General features: G+C 37.5%; 1 protein-coding gene across 1 annotated transcript; it reads right to left on the reverse strand.

Annotated features, from left to right (window-relative positions):
- Window positions 1-7122: 7122 nt before the first annotated feature.
- Window positions 7123-8070, reverse strand: LOC311090401 (olfactory receptor 11H6-like; the record flags this gene model as incomplete). The annotated part of the gene is made up of 1 exon (XM_084125656.1): window positions 7123-8070. The coding sequence occupies one exon, from the start codon at window positions 8068-8070 to the stop codon at window positions 7123-7125; it is 948 nt and encodes a 315-aa protein (XP_083981782.1).
- Between the last annotated feature and the right edge of the window lie 6600 nt (window positions 8071-14670).

A 14670-nucleotide genomic window follows, 5' to 3' on the forward strand; every position in this document is an offset into this window, starting at 1 on the left:
AATAAATACATGCATATGTGTATTTATATATACAAAATAATTATACACAGTACACACACATATATTATGCAAACACAAACTTTTATTTTGGATGCGATTAATTTTTTCCCAGCACTAATTAAATCCCTTTGTTTATTTCATTAAATATTCAGATGTTTTTGTGAACGTTTATGTTCAGACTGGGTGTTTATTTTGTCCTGTTTTTATAAAAAAATATTTTATTAAGATACTTTTTTTCATGCAGTGGTTTTAAGGCCCTGACACAGGCGACGTGAGCCAACCCTAGAGTCGGCTTTAGTCATTGCTAGTTTTTTGACGTCGGTTTTGTGTTTCAGGGCCTTGAGAATTTATTTATTTTTCTGTACAAAAAGCTTGTTTGCTGTAGCCTATAGTAATCCAGAGATAATTCAATCCTGAAGTCCTCCCTGGCCACCCCTCCCTCTGAGAACAGCCAGCACATGTTAGTGTCAGTCATTAACATATGAAAGGTCTTCACACCTAACAGTTGTCAGTCCTCTCACACCCAGCAGTGTTTCAGCTGTATATGTCCGTGAAATTTCACGGATTCCTGTATATGTCCGTATATGTGAGGTTTCCGGGTTTATCTGGAAATATATTGTTCCATGTTACTCTGATCCGCTTTTTCCCAGATACATCCGGCAAACATCAAATTACACAGGAGTTTACCATGCCCGTATTTTGCCGGATTTGAGTCTTTTCATGCAATGAAATGTGCTTTATAAACTCACTGTTACAGCAGCCAGGGAGAGATAAATGGTAAGAAGTCAAGGGACAAGAGACCAACTAAAGCAAATACTGATCCCCATTATGGTGACAACAAACTTTATTATTAACTAAATCTCTGTTAATTCTCAACAAGAACTTTTGTACATGTATGAAATAAATAATCGTAAACAGGTTTGTAAACTGGTTTCACACTCGGTGGCTGGAAGTCAGTTGTAGTTCTTGTGTTTCTCTTTTTTTTCTGTTCTTGTTTCTCTGTCCTTCAGTGATTCTGCTTATCAGGTGTTCATCAGTGTCTCAATTCACTCACTTCTTTTCATTCACTCTGTCAAGGGGACTATATTAGTGAACTAATGTAGGGAATAGTGAATGAGGGTATAGGGTGGGATTGGGAAAACAGCCCCTGAGCATAGATTTTGAGCACTGTTAATTTACAGTATATTCCTGTAGGCTATTTTTGTTTTCTACTGTATATTACTGTTTTAATGGAAAATGGTATGATATTGTCAGAATTTGGCCTTTTTTTACAGCAAGGGTTAACAGTGTACAAATACTTGTGTCTGACTTGTCTCAGTCGTTTCAACTACTGGCAACAGTGTTGGCTGTTTTATAAGTTACAGTTTATTACTGTTATAATACATTATGTGGGTGTGTCTTTTTATCTTACACTGTTAACCTTTTCAACCCTACAGGAAAATACACACTACAAAGAGTAAAAAGTATCACTGACGCAGTGTTGCAGTGAGATAATTAAGTGAATATGTTGAATAATAAGTGAATAAGTGAAATAAGTGAATGTTGAGCATTAGTGATGAACACCTGCTGTTAACAAGCAGAATCACTGAAGGAAAGAGAAACACAAGAACAGAAAATAGAGAAACACAAGAAATACAACTGACTTCCAGCCATTACACATTATTACACTTATAATTAACCAGTATGACTTTATTTCTGTCATACATCTACAGAAGTTGTTATTGAGATGTTTAATTGAAAATGTTTGGTTTGAAGTTACCATTATAGAGATCAGTGTTTGCTTTTTTTCTTGCTGCTTGAACTGTGTTTGTGCAGGTCACACTTGTGCATACACACATGGTTAGTGAATGATTGCAGTTATACTGATTATGATGCCAAAGTCATCATATAGCCTGTTCAATCACTATCCTCATTCAGAGTTTAACCCTGTATCAAAAGTGTTACATTACCACCACTGTGAAACTACAGCAATGAGTTACAATGATGATTTTTTTTTTAACACATTATACAACCAAAGAAACAGAGCTATTTTGTAGAAACACAGAGATAGATAGATATTTAGATAGATAGTGTGCCGTCCTCGATATGTCCTACTTAATATCCTGACAGCCAGCTAAACTTTTTCCCCACACCAAGACTCTGCAGATTAATTCTTAGTTCCACAGGTTTATTGGAGTTACAGAGAAAAGGTGAAACTGCAACACACAAAGAGCAAGGACAAATTACACAAATTACACAAAAGGCTAATTTGCACTATTACTGTTGCATTTTCGTTTGTACTCATTTTAACACTAATATATGAGAAGAAATACATGTGAACAACATTCTGGTCATTATAGCACCTTTACCGTGCAGCTCGTTAACAAATGACACACGTGAGAGCTAGCATTGGCATTGCCAAAGTACATTCAGACCATCCCCAGATTACACTCTACCAACTTAAAATTATTGTCAAAAATAATGAAGAATAACTCAAGACAGTCTCACAAAACAAAGTATACATACCGACGATGCTACGTCAGACACGAGAAGTCGACAGATACGATTGAAATGCCATGAATATAACAGACTTGAACAAACCGCTGAAACGCGCATGAAGTGCGTGAGTGTTTACTTCCCAACTACGGATCGCGTAATAGGACATTTAGAACCATGCGATCTTAAAGTGAACATGACCTAAATAGAAACACATAAGAAATGCATATTCCTGGAACACACTAGAATTCTGAAATGCTGACTAAAAGTAAAGCATGTTTATCTTCTACTCATAACAAAACAGATAGAGATTTATTTATCCTTTCGGAAAATTGTTCTGCACCATACAATACGTCTGATACATTTATACATAAGACAATAAGACAGTTTGACAAGACAGAATACAAAACAGAATATACAACAGAATTTCCCTCACCCCAACCACCCCCACCCTACCACACCCCCCCCACACACATACGCAGCATCAGAACAAAAGACTCAAACCCCACTACACATAACTAGAATAATAAAGTGCAGTTGTGCATACTGTGACAGTCCAGCTGGAAAGAAAGTGCATGGTGCTATTTAAAGTGCTGTCCTGCAGGTAACTTCTTATTCATCAATGTAATGCTAGTTGGAATGAATGACTTACTGGCTCGATTTGTTTGGAAAGAAGGTAGCCTAAACCTCCTCCCTGATGGCAACAGCTCATATGCCTGGTGTAGGGGATGTGACATATCGTCGCTGTTGGGCGGAAACCTCGTATGTCCAAATTTGGTCAATTTCATATTTTTTCACAAATCGATGCTATTGGTCAGTCCCCACGTGGTTCTGTTATTTTTACACATTTTTAACCAATCTAAAGTGTTGAAAATAGCTTGAGAGCAAATCTCGTAACTCCATTGGACACTTCAACTGTCTGAGAATCCTCGTAACTCCACCTCTTCTTCACTCCGCGGAGGGAGCTTACGCGGCATAATCCGGCATTTTGTCTCCTCAGGATTGAACGTCGCAACGATAAGAAATCCTCGTCGAGCAACACGTAAAGCAAGCCTTAACTCTGATTTTATCTGTGTTAAACTATGATATCAGTTATTGATGTAGGCCTATTTTAAATGTCTACGTATTATAGGCTTATTATTACTAGGCTTATTATACGTGTGCATTGTTTTAAAATGTATCTAATATAATACTTGAATTGAAATAAATGTTTTGGATACCAGCATTAAATTATTGTTTTTATTATTATTTTACTGACTCGAAGTTGGCACTGTGCATGTAAAATACCCCAAGTAGCAGGTTTTATTTATGGGAGAAAAAGGGTCTGTTTAACGTTACTGGCGCCAGTAAGCCTATCATTGCGTAACGTTAACTCTGTCTGTTTTTTTAGACAATAACGAGTGAAAATAGTTAGGTTAGATACATTTGAGTAGGCTTGTTTTATTAAAAATCGATTGCTGTAATGCTTTGGTGCAGAAGGAAGCCTGTGAGCCACGGTAAATTTGCGTGCAGATTAGGCAAATTTCCGCCTATTAGACAGCCTAGTTACCTCATCGTTTTTTGTTCTGCTTCAAGTAGGCTATAGCTCTTAAACCTTTAAAATAGAGTTTAGGAAGACGTATGTAACCACAATCATTAGATATGATTACATTACTTCTACACTAATGAGTGTAGAAGTAATGTACCTGAGCAAATTTTATTGTGAGATGCTCAGGTACATTACTTCTACACTCATTAGTGTAAAGAGTGAACAATACTGGTGAGATGACACTGCCTTGTGGGGATCCTGTATTGGTCATAATCGGGGAGGACACAGCTTCATTTACCCTAACCTAACACACTGTGTTCTCTCCGTCAGAAAGGGCTCAACCCACCTGATTATGTTAGGATTTACCCCTAACTGCCCCCAGCCTCTCCATCATAATGTGGGGCCTGATGGTGTTAAAGGCGGAGTTAAAATCTATAAAGAGAACCCGGACATATCGTTTGGGCTTATCCAGATGGCAATAGATATTATGGAGTATACAGAAGGGCATCATCTGTGCTCCGCTTGTTTCTATAGGCAAACTGTAAAGGGTCGATATTACATTGCACATCATTTAGAATATGTCTCAGAACAATTCTTTCTAGGCTCTTCATCACGATTGATGTTAGGGCGACTGGACGATAATCATTTAAATCAGCTGATCTTGCTACGTTAGGTACTGGTACTATGAGCGAGGACTTCCAGGCTTTAGGAATGTAATGTGTATCTAATGAAAAAGCTGGCAGAAAACAAGGCTAAGTTGTTCACTACACTTCTGCAGAACCCTTCCAGTAATTTGATCAGGGCCTGGTGCTTTTTTGGAATCAATTTTATTAAAAACTCTATGCATCTCATCTGCTGTAATAGTTGGAGGACTACCATACTGTAGCTGCTGTCTAATGGCATCACGCTCCAGGAGAAAGTCTGATGTTTCGAACCGTGCATAAAAACCATTCAGTTCATTTGCAAATGCTTGATCATCTCCATTTGTATCTATGTGCCTTTTCTTCTCTTCCTTCCCTATCATTGTATACATCCCTTGCCATGCATGTTTCAGGTTATTCCCCCTCATTTTCGCCTCAATCTGCCGTTTATATTTCTGTTTACAGTCATTTGTTATCTGTCTAATCTCCTTCTGAATTGCTTTCATTTTAAGCCTGTCTCCCTGTTCAAAAGCTCTCCTTTACCTATGCAGTGCAACTTTTAATTCTTTATTTACCCAAGGTTTGTCATTTGGAAATACCCTAAAAGTTTTTTCTGGGATTATACAGTCCACACAGAACCGAATATAGTCAGTCACCACTGAAGTCAACTCTTCCAAATTCTTACTAAAATTCACGAAAATGTCCCACACAGTACAGTCAAAACAGCCTCTAAGGCGTTCAACAGACTCATCAGTCCACTGTTTGACTGTCTTTATCTCGGGTTTGCTAGTCTTGAGCTTTTGTTTATACTTGCGTTGTGATCCGAGTCTCCGAGGGGTGGTTTTTTGCGTAGCCCTTGTAAGCGTCTTTAATATTCCCAAAGCATAGATCGAGTGTCTTTTCCCTCCTTGTCGGGTACTTGACGTATTGATAGTAACTGGGCAATACGCTTTTGATTGAGCATCCATTAAAGCAGGGATAGGCAACTCCGGTCCTGGAGGGCCACTGTCCTGCAGAGTTTAGCTTCAGCCCTGATAAAAACTCACCTGCCTGTATCTATCTAGTAATCCTGAAAACACTGATTGCCTTGTTCAGGTGTGTTTAATTAGGGTTGGAGCTAAACTCTGCAGGACAGTGGCCCTCCAGGACCGGAGTTGCCTATCCCTGCATTAAAGTCTCCGAGAACAAACTTCGACGCATCAGGTGCCATGTTTTCTAATTTAGCCATTGTGTCGTATATACTATTTGCCGCGACCTTAGTATTAGCGCGGGGATGAATATATACCACAGTGACAAACACCTGACCAAATTCATAGATAGTAGATAGTAAGGTCTTACAGACAGCGACAATAGCTCAATGTCCTCCGAGCAATGGGAGTCTCTCACTGTGTAGTTTTCTCTGTCAAGTGGACTATATTAGTGAACTAATGTAGGGAATAGTGAATGAGGGTATAGGGTGTAATTTGGAAAACAGCCTCTGAGTGTCGATTTTGAGCACTGTTAATTCACAGTATATTCCTGTTGGCTATTTTTTGTTTTCTACGGTATATTACTGTTTTAATGGAAACTGGTATGATATTGTCAGAATTTGGCCTTTTTTTACAGCAAGGGTTAACAGTGTAGTCACATTGTAAAAAGTGTAGTCACAAACATCTTTTTGACTTTAAAATAATGGTCCAGATTACTAGTAGTCATTGAAAGTAACCCTTGAGTAATTATTGATGCATTTTATGACCATGTTCTGAGTAAAAAAAAAAAAAAAAAAAAACAATCTTAAAAAACTACTAGTGCTCTGGACTAGGTAACACGTAACACTTGAGTTGATAGTGATGCATTTTATGACCATGTTCTGAGTAAACAAAAAGACATCCTGAAAAAACTACTAGTGATCTGGACCAATATTTTAAAATGAAAAATATGTTTTTATTGATGCATTTTATAGCCATATTGAGAGTAAAAACAGACAATTGCTAACGTCTCAGACACTATAATGTTGCGATTAGTAATTAATTAGTAATTAATTAGTAATTATTTCTAATTTGTCACAATTACACATTAGTTCTTAATGATGCCAATCTCATTAAGTAATTATTAATTACCTAATAAGGGACTATCTTAGTCCTAAATTCGATATTACTCACTGATTAGTTAAGCTTGTTTCTATATTAGTTAATAATGGTAGCTGAAGTGTTAATGTAGTACTACTCATTAATCCTGCATTACTTTCTGCATAGTTACTTATTAATGACGGACCATTATTCTAAAGTGTTACCCATTTCATACCTAAAATACCCCTTAATCATGGTGAGATCATAATAATGTGCAACCTCTTGTGACTTATTGTCTCATTATGTTCTCAATAATAAATTAATAATATCCATTAAATAAATCTTCTAAATATTTCAGATATTCTTAAAAAAAGTGTTACACTCATTCTAAAACACATAAAGCATAAGGTATTTTAACTTGATAAAATATTCACTCAGATATTCCCACTTGTTTCTTGAAAAACATTCTCATAACTTGCTGGCGTACTGTTGTCAGATTTAGTCCATAAATAAGTGGATTTAAAATAGGTGGTACAAGTAAGAATTCCAGGGCCATGAAATTACGCATACCTTGAGGCACATTCTTTGAGCCATAACGACTGTACAGCACATCAAACAGAAAAGCAACAGTCACATTGATCAATGAAACCAGATGTGGCACACATGTTTGCATGAATTTGTGCCTGCCCTCTATTGACTTTATGCACTTTCTAATCAGGTTAATGTATGAGCAAAATATGAATACTGCATGTCCAAAATATGTAAGAATAACAATGTACCCAAACACATTATTTACAGTTGTAGAAAAACAAGAAAGTTTTGCAACTGCCCAAATCTCACAGAATAACTTTTCAATAGTAGAGCCACACAAGGTGAGTCTAGATGTTAAAATAATTAGAATAGACAAGCAAAAAAATGGAGAAAGCCAGCAGTAAAGGATACATTTAAAAACCATCTGATTGGTCATTATTGAATGATACTCAAGTGGTCTACATATTGCCAAATACCTGTCATATGCCATCACTGTTAATGTTGAAAAGTCACACGCAGCAGATGAATAAATTACAAATATTTGAATCAGACATCCAGTATAAGAAATCACATGATCGTGTGCTAATAAATCATACATGAATTTAGGATAGAATCCAAAAGTGCCAAAAAGTCCATTTACGCAGAGATTACATAAAAACACATACATCGGCTCATGAAGCTTCTTATGTAGTATGATGGTGAAAATTACAGTTACATTACAAAACACCATAAGGGGATAAAACAGTGCAGTGAAAGAAAAAAACACAAATCTGTTTTCCATTGTTACATTCAGACCAGAGAGTGTAAATACTAAGACACTGGACTCATTCTCCAGTGGTGGCTGCATCTGGAAGGATATGCAGTTATTATGCAGATTTTCTTTATATTATATTTAAGTCATTGGTAAGCTAATTAGACATAGAAAGTTATTTTTATGAATTTCAGACAATTTCAGTGAATTGTCTTTAGCTAGGCTGTCTGTAGATGGAAAAAAAGGGGCAAATATTACATTTTCTAACAGTAGCACATTGCCAGTTTAGTGACAAGACCTTACCATCTCCTCTGTTGTCATGTTTCCCATTGTGCTCCCTAAAAGTTTGATTTGGTTTGCTATTTAAGGACACTGGTCTCATGCCAATTGCCTTGACCACAAACATTAAAAGAGGTGTTAACAAGCTCTCCAAAGGCTTTTTGCCCCTTAATTTGAAATAACTGCCAATCTATGCCCGCAAATAGATTTGCAAGCATTACCTGTCTTTTAAATTTGCCAACCATATTCCTGTCAATACATCCGTTCCAACAGTACATAAAATATACTTGTAATATGTAATACAGTTCTTTACAAAATTATTTAAAAATGTTCTATTATGTTGTTAGCCAGCACTTACTTCACAAATTGACTTAAAATGCAATGAACAAATATTTTTATTAGTAAAAATAAGGCAATACGTGAGAACATTTACATTTTCTATGATGGGTCTTAATAGTGATGTTCTATAAAACTGGAATTAACTAACCCTAACTCAAAATATAACATTAAAAAAAAAACACACTTTATAATAACTGCATGCTATTAATCATAGATTTGCTGCTCAAGAAACATTTCTGATTATTATCAATGTTCATATTTTTTGTGGAAACTGTGATACATTTTATATGTCAGGATTATTTGATTATTTGATGAATAGAAAGTTCAAAAGAACAGCATTTATTTGAAATAGAATATTTCATAACATTATAGCCTAAATATCTTTACTGTGACTTTTTTTATCAATTGAATGTGTCCTTGATTAATAAAAGTATTAATTACTTTTAAAAAAAAAAAAACTATTGACCCCAAATGTTACCTGTATACAATACTTTTATAAAATAATTTATATCTATAACATTATTATTTGTTAGAAATAAATTATAAGTCAAGTTAAATGAAATGGTGCACTTGTGTTTGTGAAGTAATTTAAAAAAAAAAAAAAAAAAAAAAAAAAGTTTATAAAATGTTTGTGTTCAGGAAAATTCTGTGAAATTTGTATAAAATCTGGTTTAAATCTATATATATTTTTTTTTTGTATAAAATGTATTGTTCATTGATCTCTTTAAATAGATTTTTAACTATGTAAGGTCTTCATGTCATTTGGAGCGACCACTAATCATGTGGTGCGACCAATAAAAGCAATCACTGTATTAAATTTAAAATAAAATTTTCTTATTTCTGTGGCTGAAATATGAATCACTGATACAGTATGCTTATATTGTGATTAACAGGAAAAATAAGTCTGTTAACTATATTTAAGAATGCAACAAGAAATTATAGAACAAAAAATGAGATTATTATTTACAAAAACTCAAAAGAAATGCAAACACTTGGTTTCTGTTCGAAAACCTTTGAAACTCTGCACACAGGTCAGAACCCAGGGCCATCAGGGCCAGGCTGAAGCTGGTACCCGGGCGTGGCAGGGGGGCTCAACAGCGCCCCCTTGAACGGGGTACGAAAACTTGGTCCATATATCATACATGCTTGCATGAATTAGCATGAAACTCAGTACACATATGAATCTCAGTCAACGGGCTGAACAACTTTCATACTCTTACTTTTTATGCCAGCCCAACAGGAAGTATTATGGGTTGTTTGGAAACGCATGCTCTGGAATTTGATATACTTATCCTAGGGAATTCATCCGATCGCCACCAAACTCGATGTGCATGAAGACAAGACATTGAGGATGCTAAATTGCCAGCGGATTTTTGAAATCTCGAACAGTTTGGCCGTGGCGAGTAAACTAATTTATGGCGAGAAAAGTGAAAACAGGAAGTGTTCTGCATATGTTACGAACCCTTTTGTTGAAAGTGGCTACGTAAGGGTTTCACAACATAAAGAAGGACACGTGAAACACGAGTACGCTGCGTTGACGTTTATTAGGCTACTCACAAACATGTAAAAACTCACGAAACACGTATCACAGATAAAGAAACATAACAACCTTCAAATAATATGAATGTAACAAATATTAATAAGACGAACAGAAAAGTAATTTAACTAAAAGAAAAGGAAAAGAAAAAAAAAACTAAAGAAAAGAAAAGCTTGTTTGCTGGTTCTCCTCTCTCCTGCCATGCTCCGCTTCAGCGTCCTTATTATAGTTGTAACGAATACGACTTTGGGTAAATGTGAATTAGCTCAAGAATATGGGGAATTCTGGGAATATTAATATTTATGACTCATGGTCATAATTCATAAGTCGCATGTACATTTATTTTATCAATTACCGAGATTACCTTGTTCTGTAACTGGTCTGTCCAACCTTTAATTCGTCCAGCGAGTAAAGGTAAGATCAGTACAGTTAAGAAGAGGTATTCACAAACTTCAAGGAAGTTTATGTCCTGGCCACAGACATAAAACTTTCTGAGTTTATTAATTAAAACTACTCACTGTAGTCTATCGAGCGTGTAGCAAGATCTTTTGTCTCATTGACTTTATAAAAGTGGGCTTTCAAATACAGAGACAGTTAAAAGGATATATGGATTTTAATACATGTAAAACTAAAGGTTATATGAGCTACAAATACAAACGTACGTAAAAATACAAACAATAAAACAAACACACATTTAACCAAACAAGAAAATACGTGATCAGGATAACATGAAATGAAAGAAAGAAAGAAAGGAAGAAAGAAAGAAAGAAAAGCTAGTAATTATTACATACAGAAACCTAGATTCACGAGACACCGGGAAAACAGCTTTTATCAACTCAATATACTTGCAGAATTCTGTGCTCTTTCTGGTGAGGCTGAGGCAGGAAGCGGACAGCGCGGACGTGTCCTGTTTCTGCTGGGTCTTCCAGTGCCGCGAAGTTTAAAAGGCTTACTGACTGTAATGTTACCGAGAAAGTTCATCTCCCGGGACGGGAGAGGTTGCAAATCTTGGTTACAAAGACGGCAGGCTTTTACATGACGCGGGCCATGTGTCCCAGAGGCCAAGGCGATGCCTGTCCAACCGGAGCAGCGCTGCACGTGGAGAAGCGAGGAAGTGGGATCGGCGGGATCGATGAGAGAAGAGAGAGATCGATGAGAGAAGAGAGAGAGGAAACAGGGTCTCTTGCTTTTTAAAGACATCTGTTTACGCCCTGTCTTTGGAACGACAGCGAATCAGATCTTCTTATCTGAGGCGGGAAAAATTCTCTTTGTGTAAAGAAAAGAACACGCCTCCGTTGACCATGTGTTTTATGAGGGAAAGGATCATATTTAGAAATATGATATTTCCTGGAACAAATGCATATTATTGTACTTTGCAGTCAAGATTCGACTCCGTTAGATGGAGAGGATTACAGAGATATCAATTATGACAGATAAAGATTGGGGAAACATAACGTTACATTTATATGCATAATTACACACAAATAAAGTTTGATTAAACACACAATGAAGTTGTCAGTGTTTCCGTTATGGCAAGTGACGACACTTTGAGAAACATAGGAATACACATCAACATTTAGTGGCTTGTTATGTGGGGGAATATCTGTTTCAAAGTCCAGAGTGTGTGTGTGTGTAATTCTGGAATGTCTGCTTTCCTGGGTCGTAAGTTTTATGGTCTGAGGTAGGGTTACCACAAGACACTATTGATGAACTTCTTTCAGTGAACATTTAGAATTCAAACTTATACTCTAGCAAACCACACTTCTATTATAAAGCAAAGCTAATCACACACATACATATCGGAAGGTATACACTCAAGAGCCATATTTCTACATGAAATTGTACTCAAAGGAGGTTTTGTGTGTGTGGGTGTGTGTGTGTGTGTGTGTGGGTCATGAGGTTGTAAAGTCACAGGGAGTCCATGCTGACATGGGGGTTTTAGAACGGATTGTGCAGAACAGGGTTCCTTTTGTGACTAAAATGTTCCTCTGGGGAACAACAGATTGCAATTTTGACTGTTCATGGTAGACTTAGCGGCACCATGCACAGACCCGTTGTCTGAAAAGACAACGAAGGATGTGTTTGGAGACAAGGATTTACTAATTGGAACAGCATGTGACCGCATGTCAGGCATTGTCGCTACATAGTGAATCAGAAACAACTCCAACGAGACGCAGGTGTATAATGATACACAGGTGCGGACCTAATAATAAACTCAGACAGAGAAAAAAAAAACGTCATGACGTCATCACAAGGAGAGGAAAACACGAGACACAAACCGTAACACTCCCCCACTTAAAGAAAGAACCAGTCTTCTTTTTAGACAGGTTCTGGATGCAGTAAAAGCAACCAAGAACATAGTTACAATAATACAAACTTACACACCTACATATAGATTAAATTATACATTTACCTAGCCCAGAGAAAGGGCATCTGCCACGATGTTGTCAGTTCCTTTCTTGTGGTGGATCTCAAGATTATAACATTGAGCCATTAGCGCCCAGCGCATCAAACGTTGGTTATGATTGTACATTTTATTTTAAAAAACCAACGGATTATGGTCCGTGTAGACGATGACGGGAGTAGAGCTGTATCCAACGTACACATCGAAGTGCTGCAAAGCAAGCAACATAGCTAGAGTCTCTTTTTCGATAGTAGAATAATTCAACTGGTGACGGTTGAATTTAGCTGAGAAATAAGATACTGGATGGGATATTCCATCAGCACCACTCTGAAGTAGGACAGCTCCAACTCCGGTCGCGCTGGCGTCTACCTCAAGCTTGAACGGACGAGCCAGGTCAGGAGCAGACAACACCGGAACACTGCAAAGGAGAGACTTTGCACACAGAAAGGCACTTTGACATTCATCAGTCCAATTAAAAACAACTTTAGAGCTGCACATCTTCGTTAAAGGAGCGACCACAGTCGAGAAATTTTTACAAAAACACCTGTAATAGCCAGCCATGCCTAAAAATCGTCGCAACTCTCTCCTCGTAGTGGGCACAGGGTATGCAAGAATAGCGGTCACTTTTGCGTCGACCGGACATACTTGACCGTTTCCGACCTGTTTCCCCAAGTATGTAACGGAGGCTTTCGCAAAATCACATTTAGTCAAATTTAAAGTTAAAGAGCTGTTAATCGGCTAAAAACATTGTGCAAAGTAGAGATGTGCTCAGTCCACGTAGAAGAATAAATAACAACATCATCAAGATAAATATTACAGTTTGGAACGTCACTCAACACTGTAGACATTAACCTTTGAAAGGTAGCAGGCGTGTTCCGAAGACCGAACGCCATACGCGTATATTGAAAGAAAGAAACGGGAGTCACAAATGCGGAGATCTCAGAAGCACGTTCAGTCAATGGCACCTGCCAATAGCCTTTTAAAAGATCTAATTTCGTAATGTACCGAGCAGTACCAAGGTTGTCAATACAATCCTCTATTCGAGGCAACGGAAATGCATCCGGCACAGTAACAGAATTCACCTTGCGAAAATCGGTACAGAAACGGAATGAACCGTCCGCTTTAGGTACTAAAATGCACGGTGAACTCCACGGGCTATTATTCTTTTTGGCGAAACCATTTGTAACCAGATAGTTCACTTCACATTTCATGATCTCCCGTTTACCTACTGGAGAACGATACGCCGTTTTATGGGAAGTGCGTTACCCACCTCAATATCATGTTGGATGACAGAGGTACCAGACGGAACATCACTAAACAAGTTAGGATAATCTTCTATTAAGTCAATCACATCCTGACACTGGTCGCTAGATAAATAAGACAAATGAGATGGTAAAACTCTTAAAATCTCTGAATTCTTTAGAGGACCACCACTGAACATCTCCGTTGACATTTTCAACCCATCATCTACATCTTCAGCACCCATGGTACTGGACAGCAAAGATACTCGTTCCACATTTGACACCGGCTGTACCTCACTCTGAGACACGTCAGTCCCCTCATCAGTCTTCTCAGTTCGTGCTACATATTGTTTCAGCATATTTACATGACACAAACGTGTCTTCCGTCGTCGTTCTGGGGTATGGACTATATAATCAGTGTCACTCAGCTTGCTCTTAATTACATAAGGACCTGCAAATCGCGCAGCTAAAGCAGAACCAGGCAAAGGAAGCAACACTAGTACTTTTTCTTCAGGCGTAAAATTACGCACAACCGCGATCTTGTCAAAATGACACTTCATTTTCTTCTGTGAACGAGAAAGAGCTTCTTTCGCGACAGCACAAGCATTTCGCAATCGTTCACGGGTACGAGAAACGAAATCAAGCACATTATGTTTCTCAGTCACACCAGTAGAGAAAAATTCATCTTTCAGTACTTTTAAAGGACCCCGTACATTATGTCCAAAGACCAATTCCGACGGACTAAAACCAAGTGACTCTTGTCGCGCTTCACGCAGTGCAAATAAAACCAAAGGGACTCATTCCCTGCCTCCAGGCAATATTTTCGCAAACTGGACTTCAGCGTCTGATGCCACCTCTCCAGTGCCCCCTGCGATTCAGGATGGTAGGCACTGGAT

The sequence above is a fragment of the Abramis brama genome (assembly GCF_963993115.1).
Source record: "Abramis brama genome assembly, chromosome: 10".
Lineage (NCBI taxonomy): Eukaryota > Metazoa > Chordata > Actinopteri > Cypriniformes > Leuciscidae > Abramis > Abramis brama.